Source organism: Schistocerca piceifrons, chromosome 1, assembly GCF_021461385.2.
Source record: "Schistocerca piceifrons isolate TAMUIC-IGC-003096 chromosome 1, iqSchPice1.1, whole genome shotgun sequence".
Lineage (NCBI taxonomy): Eukaryota > Metazoa > Arthropoda > Insecta > Orthoptera > Acrididae > Schistocerca > Schistocerca piceifrons.
In genome coordinates this window covers 531,029,041-531,049,048 of record NC_060138.1, presented here as the reverse complement: position 1 = coordinate 531,049,048, position 20,008 = coordinate 531,029,041, and the positions used below count along the sequence as shown (strand labels likewise).

The 20,008-nt window shown below is 40.3% G+C and overlaps 1 protein-coding gene across 9 annotated transcripts in view; it reads left to right on the top strand.

Moving 5' to 3' along the window:
* The window catches only part of LOC124798672 (myb-like protein X), a 242,037-nt gene that overhangs the window by 104,107 nt on the left and 117,922 nt on the right, over positions 1-20,008 (top strand). For all 9 annotated transcript variants that reach the window (XM_047262183.1, XM_047262230.1, XM_047262191.1 and 6 more), the window contains one exon: positions 11,350-11,437. In XM_047262183.1, the coding sequence (XP_047118139.1) occupies positions 11,350-11,437 (88 nt within the window). The remainder of the gene's footprint in view (positions 1-11,349; positions 11,438-20,008) is intronic.

Sequence of the window (20,008 nt, the reverse complement as noted above, 5' to 3'; positions counted from 1 at the left end):
TGATGCCTCCAACAGTTCCATCCATATCCAGGAGAATGGAGGCCCACAGGGCTCTGTATTGAGTGTGTCTCTATTTTTAGTGGCTATTAACGGTCTAGCAGCAGCTGTCTGGCCCTCCGTCTCACCTTCTGTGTATGCATACGACTTCTGCATTTCGTACTGCTACTCCAGTACTGGTGTTGCTGAGCATCGACTACGGGGAGCCATCCATAAGGTGCAGTCATGGGCTCTAGCTCACGGCTTTCAGTTTTCAGCCACAAATTCGTGTGTCATGCACTTCTGACAGTGTCGTACCGATCATACAGACCCAGAACTTTACCTTAATGACAATTCACTCACTGTAGTGGAGATTGATTCTTAGGACTGGTTTTCGATGCTCGATTGACTTGGCTTCCTCATCTTCGTCAACATAAGCACAAGTGGTGGCAGCACCTCAATGCTCTCTGTTGCCTGAACAACACCAATTGGGGTGGAGTTTGCTCTACACTGCTGCGACTCTACAAAGCCCGTGTCCATTCCCCGAATTGACTATCGGAGTGTTGTTTATGGTTCAGCAGCACCCTTAGCATTGGCATTTACTCAACCCTGTGCACCACTACGGGGTTTGACTAGCGACAGGAGCTTTCAGGATGAGTCCGGTGACCAGCATACTGGTGCCCAACTGCTCGCCAGTTATGTAGCTTACATTCGTAGTTCTCCTGAGCATCTGAATTACCATCTCATTTTCCTGCCCACGGCAGTCCATCTCCCGCATCGGTGGCCCAGGTCGGGGCTAACTATTGCGGTTCGCGTGCGGTCCCTTCTCTCCGAACTGGAGTCCTTCCCTTCACCACCTCTACTTGCGGTCCGTTCACGTACGCTGCAGCTTTGTCTGGACCTTTCACGTGACCCTAAGGCCTCTGTTAACCCTGCGGCTCTCCGCTGTCACTTCCACTCAATTCTTGAAGTGTTCCGGGGCTCTGAAGTGGTTTAACATTGACAGGTTGATGGTTGTGTTGGCTTTGCCTACGTTCACGGCGGCCATATTGATCATCATTCCTTACCCGATTTCTGCAATTTATTCACTGCAGAGTTGGTGGCCATTTCTCATGCACTTCAGTATCTCCGTTCATGCCCTGGGAAGTCTTTTCTTTTATGTACTGACTCCTTGAGCAACCAGAAAACTATCGACCAGTACTACCCTCATCGTCCTTTGGTAGCGTCCACCCAGGAGTCCATCTTTGCCCTGGAATGGTCCAGTCGTCCAGTGGTGTGCGTCTGGACCCCTGGTCACATCGGAATCCCAGGAAATGAACTTGCTGACAGGCTGGCCAAACAGGCTACACGGAAACTGCTTCTGGAGATGGGCATACCTGCAACTGACCTGTGTTGGTTATTACGCCACAAGGTTTTACAGCTTTTGGGAGATGGAATGGCAAAATCTCAGTACGCACAACAAACTGCGAGCCATTAAGGGGACCACTAATGTGTGGAAATCCTTGATGAGGGCCTCTCGCAGGGACTCCTTGGTTCTCTGCTGGCTCCGCATTGGCCATGCCTTGGCAACCCACGGCTACCTCCTGCGCCGTGAAGAGTCACCTCAGTGTCGGTGTGGCGCCTGGTTGCCAGTGGCCATATTCTTCTGCTCTGTCGTTCTTTGGCTGCCTTGTGACTTCATCTTTGGTTGCCGGTCTTGTTATCATGGTTTTACGTTTCATCCATGAGGGTGGGTTTTATCATTCAATCTGAGTTTTAGTGCATGTCCTTTGTCAGTCTGTGTCCTCCACCCTAGTGCTTTCTGGTTGGAGGTTTTAATGTGTTGCTGAGTGGCTGGCGTTTCCTTTTTATTTTCATGGTCGGCCAGCCACTGTAATCTGCTTTCTTGTTTTACTCTCTCCTGTTTCTAGCATATCTCTGTTGCTTTCTTGTCCTCTTTTGTTTCTTTTAGTGTTCTTTGCCATTTCTTCGTTCTTGTGGTTTTTCCTTTCTTTTGATTTTGTGTTATATGTCTCGTCTGTTATATTCTCACACTTGTGGCATTGTTTTATTAGGAACAAGGGACCGATGACCTCGTAGTTTGATCTCTTTCCCCCTCTTTTAAACCAACCAACCTTTTTAAGGGCCTGAATGATGGTTGGGCCAGTGATGACATGTGGAAGGGGGGGGGGGGGGTGAAGGAGTGATGTTGGTATTGTCTCGATAGGCTTAAGGGCAATGGGTGGCATTTGTTTTGATGGTGTGCTGGCCTAGTCCAGTGATGGTGACAGATGTGGTGCAGCACTTGTGTCCATTTCCTGTGTTGGAGGGGGAGAGGATTCCTTTGGTAGATTCACCTCTGTGGATTGCTCTTCTGTCTGGAATGACGGAGGGAATTTTGTTGGAGTTTATGTCACTAGTGGTGGCTACGGGTTATCTTGGGTAGGCATCTTGGGGTGATCAGAGCTGGGAGAGTAGATGGTGGAACATACGGGGGGGGGTCACTGCTGATGGTGTGACAATTTGAGTAGCAGTTTAACTGACAACTCATATACGGAGGCCTGTATGGTATTATTGGTATTGCTTCATCCCCAGAATTGTATGTATTATACTCTTCAACCATATTGTGGAATTTGGAATCTCTACTTTCAGCTCATTGTTACTGAAGACATTGCTGCATCCTCTTTCCACCACCTCCACATGTTTTCTGTCTCACGATGGAGGACTTGCTTAGTGTGTTTGGTTTATACTGGCTGTGTCATTGGTGATTTATTAAACCCAAATCTTCTGTCCTTTGCCTGGATACAAGCACAGTTCAATACATGCATGAAATGGAGACATAAACATTGAAGCCAGTTTGAGAATATTTTTTCCGACAACCAACTTATCATTTGATGCTTCACCCCCACCCCCTTTCCCTTTTCCCCTCATACACTTTCACACACGTCAATTTCCTACAGTAATTGTGTGGTACACACTGAATACAAATCTTGCAGTTAGACACCCCCAAGCAGTTGCCTGTTTGGTGTGTAAAATGGTGGCTTATGTCTCTTGGTCCATTAAACAGACTCTGATAATTATGTTGGGCAGAAAAGTTCCTTGCAGTTGCATTCTTGCATAAAATATTATTGGTGTTCTTTGACACATCAGATTAGAATAAAATTTGTTGTAACGGCTACAGTTACCATTGCAGACACTGACACAAGCTGTGGCAGCATGACAACAGTCAGTTGTTCATAAGAAAGACTGTCTAGGTTATCATTGAAAGATCGTTTGAATTTCTATTCTAGTTTTACATGGCAGGAATACTGAAAATATTTGATATAATAATGGCTTGTTCAAAAATGCAAAGGAAATGGAGAGGAGTTTCCATGGACGGGGGACAGTGAAAAATATTTCAGATGTCTTCACTTTTTCCAGTTTGGGAAAAGACGTGGATGGCATGTATAAATTAACACTTGCTACGTTTATTATATTACTAAGCTAAGTGAAAATAATAAATGGAATTGAAATATCACAAAATGTATGTAAAGATCTTGTTAATTGAGGTATACAGGAATATATGTGAGAAGTTAGTTTGTGCTGCAAAATACCAGAAAAATTTTGTTAGTTGTGGTGTATATGAATTCCACCTTAGTCAACTTAAGCCAAACTATAACAGCTACTCTGTTTCCTGCAGTATTTAGAAGCAGTTCAAAAACTATTGAGGTAGGTAAACATAAAATTGTGTGTGTGTGTGTGTATACCATTAGCTGTAGCAAGCAATGAAATGTTTAAAACAAAAACCTATGTGAAGAAGAGGCAGTTAGTGAGAGAAGCAGAGAAAGCAGTTGTGTTATGGATAGAAATAATTTCCCGTATTTTCAACCAAAGTTAAATGAAGATTGGAAAAAAAAATTCAATTATGACCAATATCAAAATAATGTCGTAGATCTGACCAAGTAATTTGTGTTACATTGGCCATAGTTTGATGATCTAAATTGAATACAGAAGTGTGTGACCCTGTATGTATTAAGACAGGCACAGAACTAAGTATACAGAAGCTGATTAGTACATGTACCTATTTGTTGACATAGAGTGCCAGAGTACATCTTGTAGTTAGGTGAATACAGTCGGGTGCAATGTCTGTTGCTACTTGCTTAGAGGAGAAACATGATTCCTAAGGAATTTTGACTCTTTTCTACATTCCAAAAATGTAATTATTTTTATTGAGAGTATTTACACAACTGTAAATGGTGTAGTCCTCATAGGGACATTGATTTGTGTTCTGGGCTTGTTATTAGTAGTTATCATGAAAACTATTGTTCTTCCACAAGACAAAGAAGTATCTGTCTCCAGTGTTTACCTTATTTTTGTTGACACCGATAAATCAGTGGCAGCTAACTTAAATGTGGATAAACACAATATAATGTCCCTAACAAATAGGAATAATGTGATAGTGTTTGATTACAATTTTACTGATGTAGATTTGGAAAACGTCACATATTTTAAATATATCATGAAATGATTTTAAAAGGTCAAATATTTATTAGTGAAGGGAAATTGAAAACAAAAATTAGAAGCATTCTGGCAAAGTGCATTGCTAACATAAAAGACAGCATGCTAGTACATCTGGTTCTAGAACATTTCTTTAATGTTTGTGGAGCCTTTACCAAGTAAGTATGACAGCAGACATCAAACTTATTCAAATTGCACTGCTTAAATCTTTAATTTAGTTGTATAACTCATGTGGAAGTGTAACAGGTTTCTCAGTGAACTGAAATTGAAATATCTGGAAGAAATGGAAATTTAAGTATTTATTGTTTTGTCTGCTACCATCATCTTGTAAATTGTGTAGGGATCATGAGAATAAGATATGAGAGATTAGAGTACATGCAGAGGCATAAAGACTGACTTTTCCCCCTCGCTCATTGCAAGAATGGAGTTCAATAGCATACCCATTCCAAGACACTGTGCAGTGTGTGCCAAGTTTGTATGCAGATGTAAGTGTAGTACGATTCTGATCAGTTTACTTGTGATGGTACACTTAAACCCAGTGAAATAAGTCAAAATTTAATTGTTACTGATGACTCAGTTTTGCATCTTGGAAGTATAGTCTATGAAGAAGAGGATTTATCTGAAAAGCAACTGTAAAAATGGATTACTGTAAACTACAAATTGAAACATTGCTCAGTCAGCATCAACAACAGTAGAGATCCAAAACCATTCTTTGTTCTTTCTGGACATGTACAAAAATTGTGCAAACAGTTGACCTCATTTATGGAGTATCTGCAAAGCTGTTATGATTAGTCATTTCAGAATACATAATAGTGCTGTACCTTGGGACCAGGTAGTGTGATGAAATGAGATGCTTTGTTTTTTCAATAACTTTCTTCTCATAGCAATCATAAAAAACTGTGAATGTGAGCTTGGTAGGTACATGCACCTTCCTAGACTTCCAAAAAGGCATTAGATGCAGTACCATTCTATTTTGTCAAGTAAGATGCAGTGGCACCCAGTATAATCCAAAATTTGTAAATGACTTAAAAAATCCATACCTATTTATAGTGAGTGCTTACCGTAAACCTATGTAATATTGAGTGCATCCCAAGAAGGCGTTATACAACTGCTTATTTTCTCAACCTGTATGTGTGACTTAAGTGTTAAAAGATACAAAATAATGTTAAACAGGAGAAACAAATCCCATAACTCCAATTATGATATGGGCAAATCTCTTACTTGTCAAAACAGTCAGGTATATGGGGTTATCTTATAAAGTGAAATGAGCCTTTGGACTCGGATATAGCAAAAATGAATTGGGAGATTTAGATCTTTTCTGAGGATTACGGGGAACTCCAACACATCTGCGAAGATGATCAGGTAGAAGACTCATCAGCACCATTCCTTCTTGCTGACTGAGTGAGCAATCAGCATAAGAAAAGGTCAGAAGTATTCACAGATGTGGTGCTGATGTTAAAACTGATTTAGTCATTACAAAAGTACAGTGGAAGTACTCAGGGGTCTTAGGCGAGAGTATCTTTAAGTTTGCTGTAACAATATGCTGTTCTGTAAATTTAGAGAATCAATATTCATGCAAAGTACGAATAACTTTTAATATTGCATTTTGTGTAAGGGACATTAGAGTGCTATAAGAGGCACTAAGCACTTAGAGATGTCCAAGTAGCTATGTTTAACTTTATATGTTAACACAACATGGGTATGTAGTCATGATATGAAGTACGCTCTGCTGTGTACAAAGGCTTTTGTACTAGATGTAGATAAATAGTTTTTAATATCGGTTACACCCACAGTCCACCATTTTGATTCAGCACCAAGTAGTGATGAGAAGTGATAGTGGAGTTATTGAGATGCCCAGGAAATTCTGAATGCTTTCCTCAAAAAAAGATACCTACATACTATAGAGAAAGTAAGATATCTTTTTACATAACAGTTATGCAGCACAAAGACAGCTGGCCCATTGCTCAATGTCACTATAGGCTAAGTCAAAAAATGAGGTTTTGACTCTTATTAATAGCGAGTGATATATGTACAAGATTTTAGGTCTGCAGCGCAATAAAGTGCATAAGAAAAAAATTGTATAATTTAGTTCAAGACTGATCATGCGAATGGTGTAAATAGGTAAGTTCTGAGAGGATTATAGGCTGCCTGCATTTCAATGTCGTCATTCACCGAGGCAAAAATCTGACATTTAGTTCTTGTTTACCACCTTACATTTATCTGATGCAAGAGAAGTCTGGAATGGCGCACACTCTTATCTTGTGAGAACATGAAAATATGTGGAAGAAATGGCACTGATTAGGTATCTAGCAGAAAGGCTTTCACTAGGCTAGGAGACATGTGTCAATTATTTTTATTGAGTTCAGTATTTTTAGCCTATATTGATGACTACCAAAAGGAAATTGTGGGCCTTGGGGTTTCGGAAAATAAAGTGTAATGTTGAAAGAAGTGAGATTTATAGAACAAATTTCAGTTGCTTTGAAGCCATATTGGTTTTATTTGGGTCTGCATTTGTACTGTAAATTATGTGTTTGTCTTCATCGACTAAATGTCTATAAATAAGTTTTAGGATGAAAGAAACACAAAACGTAGAATGACTCAAAGAAAGGGTAATATACAACTTCATTTATTAAAACCGGTAAATTAAGTTTGTTTCTGAGGATCATTTAAATTGGGGTTGATTCTACTTTATTACTGTTTCTAAATAAGCAGTTCTTCAGGTTAAATCTGAAGTCTAAACAGGAAATGTGATTTATTCTAGTAATGGTGTCAGTTTCTCCATGCAGTTATCACAAAATATACACTCCTGGAAATTGAAATAAGAACACCGTGAATTCATTGTCCCAGGAAGGGGAAACTTTATTGACACATTCCTGGGGTCAGATACATCACATGATCACACTGACAGAACCACAGGCACATAGACACAGGCAACGGAGCATGCACAATGTCGGCACTAGTACAGTGTATATCCACCTTTCGCAGCAATGCAGGCTGCTATTCTCCCATGGAGACGATCGTAGAGATGCTGGATGTAGTCCTGTGGAACGGCTTGCCATGCCATTTCCACCTGGCGCCTCAGTTGGACCAGCGTTCGTGCTGGACGTGCAGACCGCGTGAGACGATGCTTCATCCAGTCCCAAACATGCTCAATGGGGGACAGATCCGGATATCTTGCTGGCCAGGGTAGTTGACTTACACCTTCTAGAGCACGTTGGGTGGCACGGGATACTTGCGGACGTGCATTGTCCTGTTGGAACAGCAAGTTCCCTTGCCGGTCTAGGAATGGTAGAACGATGGGTTCGATGACGGTTTGTATGTACCGTGCACTATTCAGTGTCCCCTCGACGATCACCAGTGGTGTACGGCCAGTGTAGGAGATCGCTCCCCACACCATGATGCCGGGTGTTGGCCCTGTGTGCCTCGGTCGTATGCAGTCCTGATTGTGGCGCTCACCTGCACGGCGCCAAACACGCATACGACCATCATTGGCACCAAGGCAGAAGCGACTCTCATCGCTGAAGACGACACGTCTCCATTCGTCCCTCCATTCACGCCTGTCGCGACGCCACTGGAGGCGGGCTGCACGATGTTGGGGCGTGAGCGGAAGACGGCCTAACGGTGTGCGGGACCGTAGCCCAGCTTCATGGAGACGGTTGCGAATGGTCCTCGCCGATACCCCAGGAGCAACAGTGTCCCTAATTTGCTGGGAAGTGGCGGTGCGGTCCCCTACGGCACTGCGTGGGATCCTACGGTCTTGGCGTGCATCCGTGCGTCGCTGCGGTCCGGTCCCAGGTCGACGGGCACGTGCACCTTCCGCCGACCACTGGCGACAACATCGATGTACTGTGGAGACCTCACGCCCCACGTGTTGAGCAATTCGGCGGTACGTCCACCCGGCCTCCCGCATGCCCACTATACGCCCTCGCTCAAAGTCCGTCAACTGCACATACGGTTCACGTCCACGCTGTCGCGGCATGCTACCAGTGTTAAAGACTGCGATGGAGCTCCGTATGCCACGGCAAACTGGCTGACACTGACGGCGGCGGTGTACAAATGCTGCGCAGCTAGCGCCATTCGACGGCCAACACCGCGGTTCCTGGTGTGTCCGCTGTGCCGTGCGTGTGATCATTGCTTGTACAGCCCTCTCGCAGTGTCCGGAGCAAGTATGGTGGGTCTGACACACCGGTGTCAATGTGTTCTTTTTTCCATTTCCAGGAGTGTATTTTGAAATGCAATTCGCATACAGATGATTCCAATAATGTTGACTAAAAAATAGTGCCACAAATAAGAGTGTTCCTCCAAAATGGGGCTGCACCCAAGGCAATAAGACAAAGTATTGAATTCAGTGTGCCACTCATTTCTCATATCATCTAAACACAGCATAAGACATCTAATTAATTTTGACTTATTGCTCTTCTGGGCAAATGACGACGACATGTGGAACTTGCAGCATGCTGTTTTCATCACAGTGGCTGATTTTCTTTGGCATCCTCCTGTTTTGGAGGAGGACTAGTGATTTTTATGGCACTTTTGTGTGTGTGTGTGTGTGTGTGTGTGTGTGTGTGTGTGTGTGAGAGAGAGAGAGAGAGAGATATGCCTGCTGGAAGGCTGTACGGCCTCAAAATTGATTGTATACAGAGTAACAAAATAAATTTTGTATCTAGCTTCATGGAGAAACTGTTATTATTAGAACAACAGGCATTGTTACTGGAATAAATTTCAGAAATACTGAAAAAATTCCTAGTAGCTACACTGCCCTCAGTGGACTTCATGAAAATCAAACTGTGGTTGTATTAAGTAAACTCAGTGCTTTGTGCTGTGGAGAAAATATCTAATGGTAATATATTTTATGATTTGCATATGCTCACATTAGTATAGCACTGTTCACTTTGTCCTTAGATACTGTAAGAGATTTTTGAAAACAAGCATATTCTTCTTGAGACACGCAAGCAAGATAGATTCCCATTCCTGCAAGGTTTGTATGAAATCCTGGTAAAAAAAGCATGGAAAAAATGTTTGTTTTGAAAACAACACTCTTAACTTCTTGACATAGTCTCCTTTGAGGGATATGCGCTTGGAGCAATCTTGCAAGATTTTCATCCCATCAGAAAAATGAAATTGGCCAACTTCTACAAAGTACTTGTTGAGTGCAAATGTCACTTCTTCATTTAATAAAAATTGCATCCCAGAAAGCCAAAGTTTTAAGTTGGAGAACAGGAAGAAGTGTTTTGGGGCTAAGTTTGATGAATAGGGTGGATGAGGAGCCAATTCAAAGCCCAATTCATGCTCTTTAGCCATTGTTATCGCTGATGTGTGGGATGGTGCATTATCCAGATGAAATTTCACTTGTTTGTGTGACAACCTTGGTCCTTTTTTTTTCAGCCAACACAAGTTTCAAATGATCCAAAAATGAAGCATAATAGAGTCCAGTTGTGGCTCTGTCTTCATCCAAGAAATCTGTGGGGCTAATTCATTGGTAACCCAAAAAACAGTGACCATCACCTTACCAGCTGACAAAATGGTCTTTTCCTTCTTCAGTGCACTTTCACCATTCTTTGTCCATTGTTTTGTCTCTGGTGTGTAATTATGATCCAGATTTCATCAACAGGCATAAATCAGTGCAAAAAGTCTTGCAGATTGTGATTAAGCATGGTCAGACATTGTATTTAAATGTTGTCGGCACAACATTCAAATACAAATGTGCATCCGGCATGCACATTTGGTTGACTATGATTAATTGTGGCTCCCAACCCGCACTTAGCTTCTTCGTAGCCAGTTCTGCATGTGGAATTTTATGCAATTGCTCAGCTGAAGTGCCTATAGTCTCGGCACTCTCACGAACTTTTATGTGACAGTCTTGCATTATGACATCATGGATTTTTTCAATGGTTTCCTTTGTGGTGCCCTTGGTGAGAATGCCGGAGTCCATTTCATCTTTGGTGCTTGTCTGACCATGTTTAAATTCATTAATACGAAAATAAATTATGATGGTACAGAGTCGATTGAAATTCATCCAACTGTAGCTTGGTTGGTGTAACTGCTCAACCGTTCAAATGATAATGTTTTCTTCATTTTCAATTGCACTGGATGTACACTAACCAATTCAGATGGCTGTCAACAATGCTGAACATTGTTGAAATGCTTTATATGAGCCTTGGAACAATCAAGGTTGCAAATCATGAAAGTGCAACAAAAATGTTCCATTCTTTTGTTGAAATTTAGAAGACTTACTGAATCACCCTTGTACTTAAAACAAACATTTTGTTTATTTTCTTTCATGAGATCAGTACACTGTATCCAGTGAGCTTCGTGTATTACAGATAATGGGATTCACTGTGTGTAATAGGGTGTCTGTGATATTTTACAGACTGATACTGACAGTGTTTTCAAACTGTGACACTTTTCAGTTAGGTTGGGGAAAAAGTTGAAGTCTCTTATATTGAACATTCTAAGTTATATTCAAATAGCATTTCAACAAGTGCCATGAAAATTGAGCAAATATGACTGGACAAGATTCAAAGTTGAATGTATATTCTAGCCAAATATAGTCAACTGAAAATTTAAATATTAAAGGAACATTAAATGCGAAAAAGGGAGGAACCACTCATAATTGTAATTAAGGGAACGAGTCTCTTTATACCATAATCAGACAGTCAGGTAAATTTAGTGGTTAGTTAATGAACTAAATTCTGTAAAAACTTGTAAATGAGACAAGTAGCAAAACAATCGTCCATTTTGCACAGAGTCATTACATTATTTAATCATAACATGTTTTAATTTTTCCATGTGCTACTTATTTTGAAAAGACTTACTCTATTAGCATATCCATGAGTTGGAATTTATGATACAGAAATATTTATCAGTAGCATAAGGATTTCCTTGATGTGTTTGTAGGTTGGAGATGAAATTAAAAGCAGCAAAATGATACAGGATAAGCCTGTGGAGGAAGAGGAGGAAGAAGATGAACCTGAGCCATCTGGAGGTAAGTTTCAGATGCTTTGTGAATATGTAGGGATTGCTGATGTCCTGTGTGGTACATTGGTGGTTCCTAATTTCCTTCTTTTGGTGGTACCTCATGATACTTAGTACAAGATAATGTAGAAATTCTGATAAGTGAATATGTTCCTTGCATAAACCTTTCTGATGGGTGAGAGTACCGTGTTAATCCTGATATTTTACGTAATATTTTGGAACATAACAAAAATGACAAAAAAATTCGCAATTAGTGTGGCAGTAGACTCTGCAGAAGTTGAGTACCATGAGTTCTTCACAACAAGCAGAGTCTTGATTGGGACTGGAGTCAACATAGATGTGAATGTTTGTAGTGGGATAATTGGCATAATGTAAGGCATTACTCTTAGTCATTGGTTTTCAGTGTTGAGGACTTAATGTAAGGCTTAACTGAGGACTTAACTGTCCACTGATTAAATAGTAGAATACTTTTTAGGGGAGTTGTGTGCACAGAAATTATATAGAACTTCTCTTTTTTAAGCTTGTTATTTGTCATAAATTAAATTTGTACCAACCAATGATCAAAATAAATGGTCTGTGAAGCAGCTACATTTGGTGGTACAAAAATTGGAAGTCAGTCTCTCTCTCTCTCTCTCTCTCTCTCTCTCTCTCTCTCTCTCTCTCTCTCTCTCTCTCAAAAGAAGTATAAATTTCTTGAAAATACATTTAATGTATCAACAAAAATAATCAGTTTTCAGTTTTTGAAAAATATAATGACAGGATAAATAAAACAACCTACTCACCAAACAGTGGCAGGAGCACACACCCACATATGAAGGTTAAGGAGATTTTCAGGCTTTTGGAGCCAGTGGCTCCTTCTTCTGGCAGAAGAGTTGAAGTGGAAGGAAGAGAGATGAAGAAAAAGGACTGGCAAGACTTAGGAAATGAGGAGAGTTCGAGAAAGTTGTCCCAGATGGGATGAGAAGGAAATACTGATTGTTGAGGACTGCACAGGCTGAGATTTGAAAATCTGATAACTTAGAGGTGGAAGAGAAGGTAATAAGGAAGACAGAGAGTAGGTGAGCAAAAATAGACAGTTCAGAAGATAAGATATAGAAAACTAACAGGGAGTGAAGAAAGGAATAGTTACTGAAAAGAAATTCTGAGACCGAAGAAATTAACATAAATTAAATCCAGTTGGTGACGAGAAGCAAGGACATGTTTTAATTCCGGTTCTACCTGCAAAGTTGTGAGAAGCTATTGTCTGGAGGAAAAAATCCAAATGGCATATGTGGTGAAACAGAGATGGAGGTCATGACTGTCATGTGGTAAAGTGTACTCTGCAACAGGATATTATGGGTTGCCAGAGTATACCCTCTGTCTGTGTCCATTCATCCTGACTGATAAACCAAGTGAGGTGGCACAGTGGTTAGCACACTGGACTCGCATTCGGGAGGACAATGATTCAATCCCGTGTCCTGCCATCCTGATTTAGGTTTTCCGTGATTTCCCTAAATCGATTCAGGCAAATGCTGGGGGACGGTTTCTTTGAAAAGGACTCGGCAGACTTCCTTCCTCATCCATCCCTAACCCGGTGAGACTGATGACCTTGCTGTTTGGTCTCCTCCCCAAAAACAACCCTGACTGATAATTTGATGGTAGTCATATCAATATAAAGGGCAAAAAGTGTTTACTTAACATCTGGTACGTGACCTTTGTCGTTTTGCATGTGGCTCTGCCTTTGATGTGTATGTTCTGCCAGTTACAGGGTTGTTTCATTGGTGGTAGGAGGGTGCATAGGGCAAGTCTTACAGTGGGGACTGTCACAGGGCTGGGAACCATAAGGTAGGAAAATGGGTGGAGAAGGAGCATAGTGCCTGACCAGGATACTGCAGAGATTTGTATGGCTTTTTTCTTGGTTGAGGGGAGGGGGGGGGGGTCTATTTTAGGTGTGGGCAAAACGTTAAACGTTGTACAGAATTGATTCACTTCAGGGCATGATTTCAGGAATGCCATAGCCTTTGCCGAAGTAGCTGATTAATACAGTAAAGACCACGATAATACTGGCTGAGTAGTGTACTCCTACGTTGTTTTTTTTAAGGGATCAGCAGTACTAGGATTGGATTGGATGGGATGGCGTGGTAAATCTGTTTCTCAAGTAGGCTGGTGGGGTAAGTACAGCCAGTGAAAGCAGAGGTAAGAATGATGTTGTACTGCTGTAACGTGTCTGCATTTGAAAAAGTACTATTGCCTTGAATGCCAAGGCTATGTGGTAGGGAATGTACCCTCCCCCAAATGGTAGCTCTGTAATCGACCATTCACATTGTAAGGCTTGTCTGTGCACCCTCCTACCACTACAAACACCAGCCCTGCTGCTGGCAAAACGTGCGCTATCAAAGGCAGATCCACATGTGAAACAACTGATGTCATTTACCAGCTGTTATGTAACACTGTTTCGTCTTTTACATTGATATGACTTCCAAGGTAAAATAATAGTAATGCAGGAGTGGGTTTAATAATGAATAAAAAACTACGAGTGCGGATAAGATACTATGAACAGTGTAGTGAACGCATTATTGTAGCCAAGGTAGACACGAAGCCCACACCTACCACAGTAGTAAAAGTTGATATGCCAACTAGCTCCCCAGGTGAAGAGATTAAAGAAATGTATGATGTGATAAAAGAAATTATTCAGATAACTAAGGGAGATTAAAATTTAATAGTTCTGGGGGACTGGAATGCAACCGTAGGAAAAGGAAGAGAAGGAAAACTACTAGGTAAATATGGACTGGGGGTAAGGAATGAAAGGGGAAGCTGCCAGGTAGAATTTTGCACAGGGTATAACTTTATCATAGCTAACTCGTGGTTTAAGAATCATGAAAGAAGGTTGTGAACGTGGAAGAGGCCTAGAGACATTGGAATGTTTCAGATAGAGTACATAATGGTAGGACAGATTTTTAGGATCCATGCTTTACATTGTAAACCATTTCCAGGGGCAGATGTGGACTCTGACCACAATTTATTGGTTATGAACTGTAGATTAAAACTGCAAAAAGGTATAGGACCTGGACGAACTGAGAGAAACAGGTTGTAGAGAGTTTCGGAGAGAGTATTAGGGAACGATTGACAAGAACAGGGAAAAGAAATACAGTAGAAGAAGAATGGGTAGCTTTGAGAGATGAAATAGTAAAGGCAGCAGAGGATCAAGTAGGTAAAAAGCCAATGGCTAGTAGAAATCTTTGGAAACAGAAGAGAGAATTAATTTAATTGATGAAAGGAGAAAATATAAAAATGTAGGAAATAAAGCAGGTGAAAAGCAATACAAACGTCTCATTTCTGAGATCGACAGGAAGTGCAAAATGGCTAAGCAGGGATGGCTACAGAAAAAATGTAAGGATGTAGAAGCATGTATCACTAGGGGTAAGACTGATACTGCCTAGAAGAAAATTAAAGAGAAGTTTGGAGAAAAGAGAACCACATGTATGAATGTCAAGAGCTCATATGGAAAACCTGTCCTAAGCAAAGAAGGGAAAGCAGAAAGGTGGAAGGAGTACATAAATGGCTATACAAGGGCGATGTACTTGAGGACAATATTATGGAAATGGAAAAGGATGTAGATGAAGATGAAATGGGAGATACGATACTGTGTGAGGAATTTGACAGAGCACTGAAAGACCTAAGTCGAAACAAGACCTCGAGAGTAGACAACGTTCCATTAGAACTACTGATAACCTTGGGAGAGCCAGCCATAATGAAACTCTTCAATCTGGTGATCAAGATGTATGAGATAGGTGAAATACCCTCGGATCTCAAGAAGAATTTAATAATTCAAATCCTAAAGAAAGCAGATGTAGACAACTGTGAAAATTACCTAACTATCAGTTTAATAAGTCATGGTGGCAAAATACTAATACGAATTATTTACAGATGAATAGAAAAACTGTTAGAAGCAGACCTTTGGAGAGATCGGTTTGGATTCTGTAGAAATGTTGGAACGTGAGCCTGTACTGGCCCTACGACTTATCTTAGAAGATAGGTAAAGGAAAGGGAAACCTACATTTCTAGCATTTGTAGACATAGAGAAAGATTTGACAACGTTAATTGGCATACTCTCTTTCAAATTCTGAAGGTAGCAGGGGTGAAATACAGGGAGCGAAAGGCTATTTACAATTTGTACAGAAACCAGATGGCAGTTGTGAATGTCGAGGGGCATGAAAGGGAAGTAGTGGTAGAGAACGGAGTGAGATAGGGCTGTAGCCTACCTCTAATGTTATTCAGTCTGTATATTGAGCAAGCAGTAAAGGAAACAAAAGCAAAATTGAGTAAGAGTTAAAATCCATGGAGAAGAAATAAAAACGTTGAGGTTTGCTGATGACATTGTAACTCGTGTCAGAGACGGCAAAGGACCTGAACGGAATGGGTAGTGTCTTGAGAGGAGGACATAAGATGAACATAAACAAAAACAAAACAAGGATAATGGACTGTAGTCAAATTTAATCAGGTGATGCTGAGGGAATTAGGTTAGGAAATGACAATTAAAGTAGTAAATGAGTATTGCTGTTTGGGGAGCAAAATAACTGATCATGGTCAAAGTAAGGATGATATAAAAGGTAGACTGGCAATGACAAGGAAAGCGTTTCTGAAGAAGAGAAATTTGTTAATTTCAAGAATATATTTAAGTTAACATCAAGTATATATTTAAGTGCTCGGAAGTCCTTTCTGAAATTGTGTGTATGGAGTGTAGCCAGGTATGGAAGTGAAACATGGACGATAAACAGTGTAGACAAGAGGAGAATAGAAGCTTTTGAAATGTGTTGCTACAGAAGAATGCTGAGGATTAGATGGGTAGACCGTGTAACTAATAAGGAAGTCTGAATAGAATGGGGGAGAAGAGGAATTTGTGGTACAACCTGACTAGAAGAAGGTATTGGTTGGTAGGACACATTCTGAGGCATCAAGGGATCACCAATTTAGTACTGGAGTGAAGCATGTAGGGTAAAAGTCATAAAGGAGACCAAGAGATGAGTGCGCTAAGCAGATTCAGAAGGATGTAGGTAGCAGTAGTTATTCAGAGATGAAGAGGATTGCACAGGATAGAGTAGCATGGAGAGCTGCATCAAACCAGTCTCAGGACTGAAGACCACAACAACAGCATGACTACCACTAAGTTAGCAGCCACAGTCAAAAAATGGCTCTGAGCACTATGTGACTCAACTGCTGTGGTCGTTAGTCCCCTAGAACTTAGAACTACTTAAACCTAACTAACCTAAGGACATCACACACACCCATGCCCGAGGCAGGATTCGAACCTGCGACCGTAGCAGCAGCGCGGCTCCGGACTAGAGCGCCTAGAACCGCATGGCCACCGCGGCCGGCGCAGCCACAGTCAGTGGACATAGACAGAGGATATACATTAGCAACACACAGTATCCTGTTCTAGAGCATACTTTACAACATGACAATTATGACTTGGTGTCTGTTTCGCCACACAAATTGTGTAGGGTTTTCAACCAGATACTAGTCTCTCAGAACCTCTCAGGAAGGAACCAGCATTATGGTGAGTCCTTAGTTGTCGCCACCCACTTGGCATTAATTTACTTCAATTTCTTTGGCATGGCGTTTCTTCTCAGTACTATTTCTCTCTTCACTTCGTTTTAGTTTTCTTTATCTTTTATTTTCTGACTTGTCTATTGCCCCTCCCTGCAACCCCCTACATCCCAGTCGGTAAGTCTCTTCTGACTTGTGTTTCTGGGAGAGTTTTCCAGACACTCCACATTTTCTAAACCTCACGTGTCCTTTTTCTTCATCCCTCTTTATCCATTTTGCCAAGTGGAGGAGCCACTGGCTCCTGAAGCTTACAAATCTCCTTAACCTTTACTCGTGGTGTTGTATTGCCGCTGTTTGGTAAGTAGATTTTTTATCCATCCAATTACATCAAAAATAGATCTGCTCCATCCTCATGAATTCCATAGTTTGGGTTTTTTTCTTTTACTTGAAACTTCTTTCACAGTTCTGTTTCAACACTTTCACAGTTCTGTTTCAACAAGAGAAAATAGTTACATACTTAAACAGTTAAACAGTGTTTTTAACCTCAAGTGACCACTATTAGGCAAATCTTCAATGTTTTGTGGTTCACATTAGTGGTGAAATGTTTGAATAACGTCCATGTGATAAACATCATTTCAGCAGTAAACTTTCCATGTTGAGAGCCCTTGTTGTAAACTGACAATGCCTGCTCAGTTTAAGCTAGAAATGAAACTTGAAAGAACAATGGCAGACTGAACAGTGCAAAATACCTGTACTGACACATCGATAATTTAATGGTGGTACATGTACAAGGACAATGTTGTTCTCAGTGCAGTTCAGTAGAGCAGACTGTCTATTCAATTATCGATGTGTCAGTAAAGGTATTTTGCACTGTTCAGTCTGCCATTGTTCTTTCAAGTTTCATTTCTAGCTTAAACTGAGCAGGCATTGTCAGTTTACAACAAGGGCTCTCAACATGGAAAGTTTACTGCTGAAATGATGTTTATCACATGGACGTTATTCAAACATTTCACCACTAATGTGAACCACAAAACATTTTTAAGATTTGCCTAATAGTGGTCACTTGAGGTTAAAAACACTGTTTAACGACTGTTGCCTGCTAATTACAGTTGAGAGGTACCCCAAGGAGAATGCAACAGAACTGTTTGCTGGCATTTTTTCGTCCGCTAGGAGGATAGTGTTGACTTAGACAGTACGCAACTGTCTCCACATGGCAACTTTGACTGCAGTTATGAACAATGTGATCAGCATGCTAAGGAAGTGCGCAGGATGGAACAAATGGTATTGACTGTTACCCAGCAGCAGGGTTTGGTTTCACATATACGTATTTTTGAACAGACTGCCTTTATTTTTGATTACTGTTTTGTTCTATCTTTCTTTTGTTTACAGGAAAATAATTTTTTATTATCGTTACCTTGGATTTAAGACTACACATTTTAACAGAAATGTGGGTGGTGCATAATTTATATAGAGCAATTTGCTTGGAAAACTAGTGCTATCACTTATTAACATAAAACTTCATGCCACCAAGAATCAATTCTAAAGTAGCAGAATAACATGTTGGCTGTTGTCACATGCTACACTGCTCCTTACTACTGCACAGTACCTCACAACTCTCCCTCTTATACGCACATCACTTCAATATGAAACACGCAGTCAGTTAGCCATTGACGAAGGGCAAAAGTGGAAATAAAATGTAAATGGAGGTCATAAAGAACAAAAGAAGAAAATAAACATTAACACACAGCAGTACAAAAATATGGAACTGTAACAGTCACAAACTGACAAAGTGTGAGGGGCAGACAGAAATGTTAGTCACAGGAGACTGCATTGTGAATGGCGTAATATACCATGAGATGTTGATAAAGGACTTGGCATGCTTGTTATGGAGCTTAGGAGGATAGAGAAGGCTATTCTTGAAAGTGTACGAATGGTTTTTATGTATATTTTCTGTGGATATAAATATTTCTGTTCGAATATTAAGCACCTTGAATTCTCTTGTGAGCAAATGCTCATTTTCTTCATTATGTTAATTTTTTTTCCACATCACTAATTCTCTTTGGGTATCACTGTCCTTGTGAGTAATAAATGCTTCATGTGGTATTTGATAGTTGTAAATATTAACTTTTTTATCAGTCTAACAATCAGTTACCAATTAATTGAAATATGTAAGAAGTTTATTTTTGATGTTTTTGATAATTTACAGTGAAAGCAAATATAACATCTTGGATTTTGCTACAGACATTGGTACTGATCAACAGTACATTTATTTGCTTGTTTAATTCACTTCCTATAATGTCAGAAGTTGTTTTTTTATTAGAACTAACATCACAAAAATATAATAAAATGCTAATTTATACAGAACATACCACAATTTCTGTTCGCCTATAGTAGATAAGTGTTATAATTTAAAATGGGTATTGATTGATGTAAGAAATTGTTTGAGACGAATGAGTGTTGTATTAAAATTTTATCATTTGTAATTAAAAATAATTGAAATTATTTTGATCTTTCTATAGTTTTCGTGGAAAGATTTTGAGAGACGCTATCAAATCAATGTGGGTGTGTGCTGTTACTACGAATTTTGTATGTAAAAACGATTGATAAAATACTGCAAATATTTTCTTAAATATTGACTGGAATACTCACTTGAAAATTTCTAATGGTGGCAGGGGTAATACACATGGAGCGAAAAGCTATTTACAATTTCTACAGAAACCAGATGGAAGTTATGAGTCAACAGGCACGAAAGGGAAGCAGTGGTTGAGAAGGAAGTGAGACAGGGTTGTAGCTTATGCCCGATGTTATTCAATGTGTATATTAAGCAAGCAGTAGAGGAACCACGAGAAAAATTTGGAGTAGGAATTAAAATCCAAGGAGAAGAAATAAAGACATTGAGGTTTGCTGATGACATTGTAATCCTGTCACAGACAGCAAAGGGCTTGGAACAGCAGTTGAATGGAATGGACAATATCTTGAAAGGTGGGGATAAGATGAACAACAACAAAAGCAAAATGAGGATAATGGAAAGTAGTCAAATTAAATCAGGCGATGC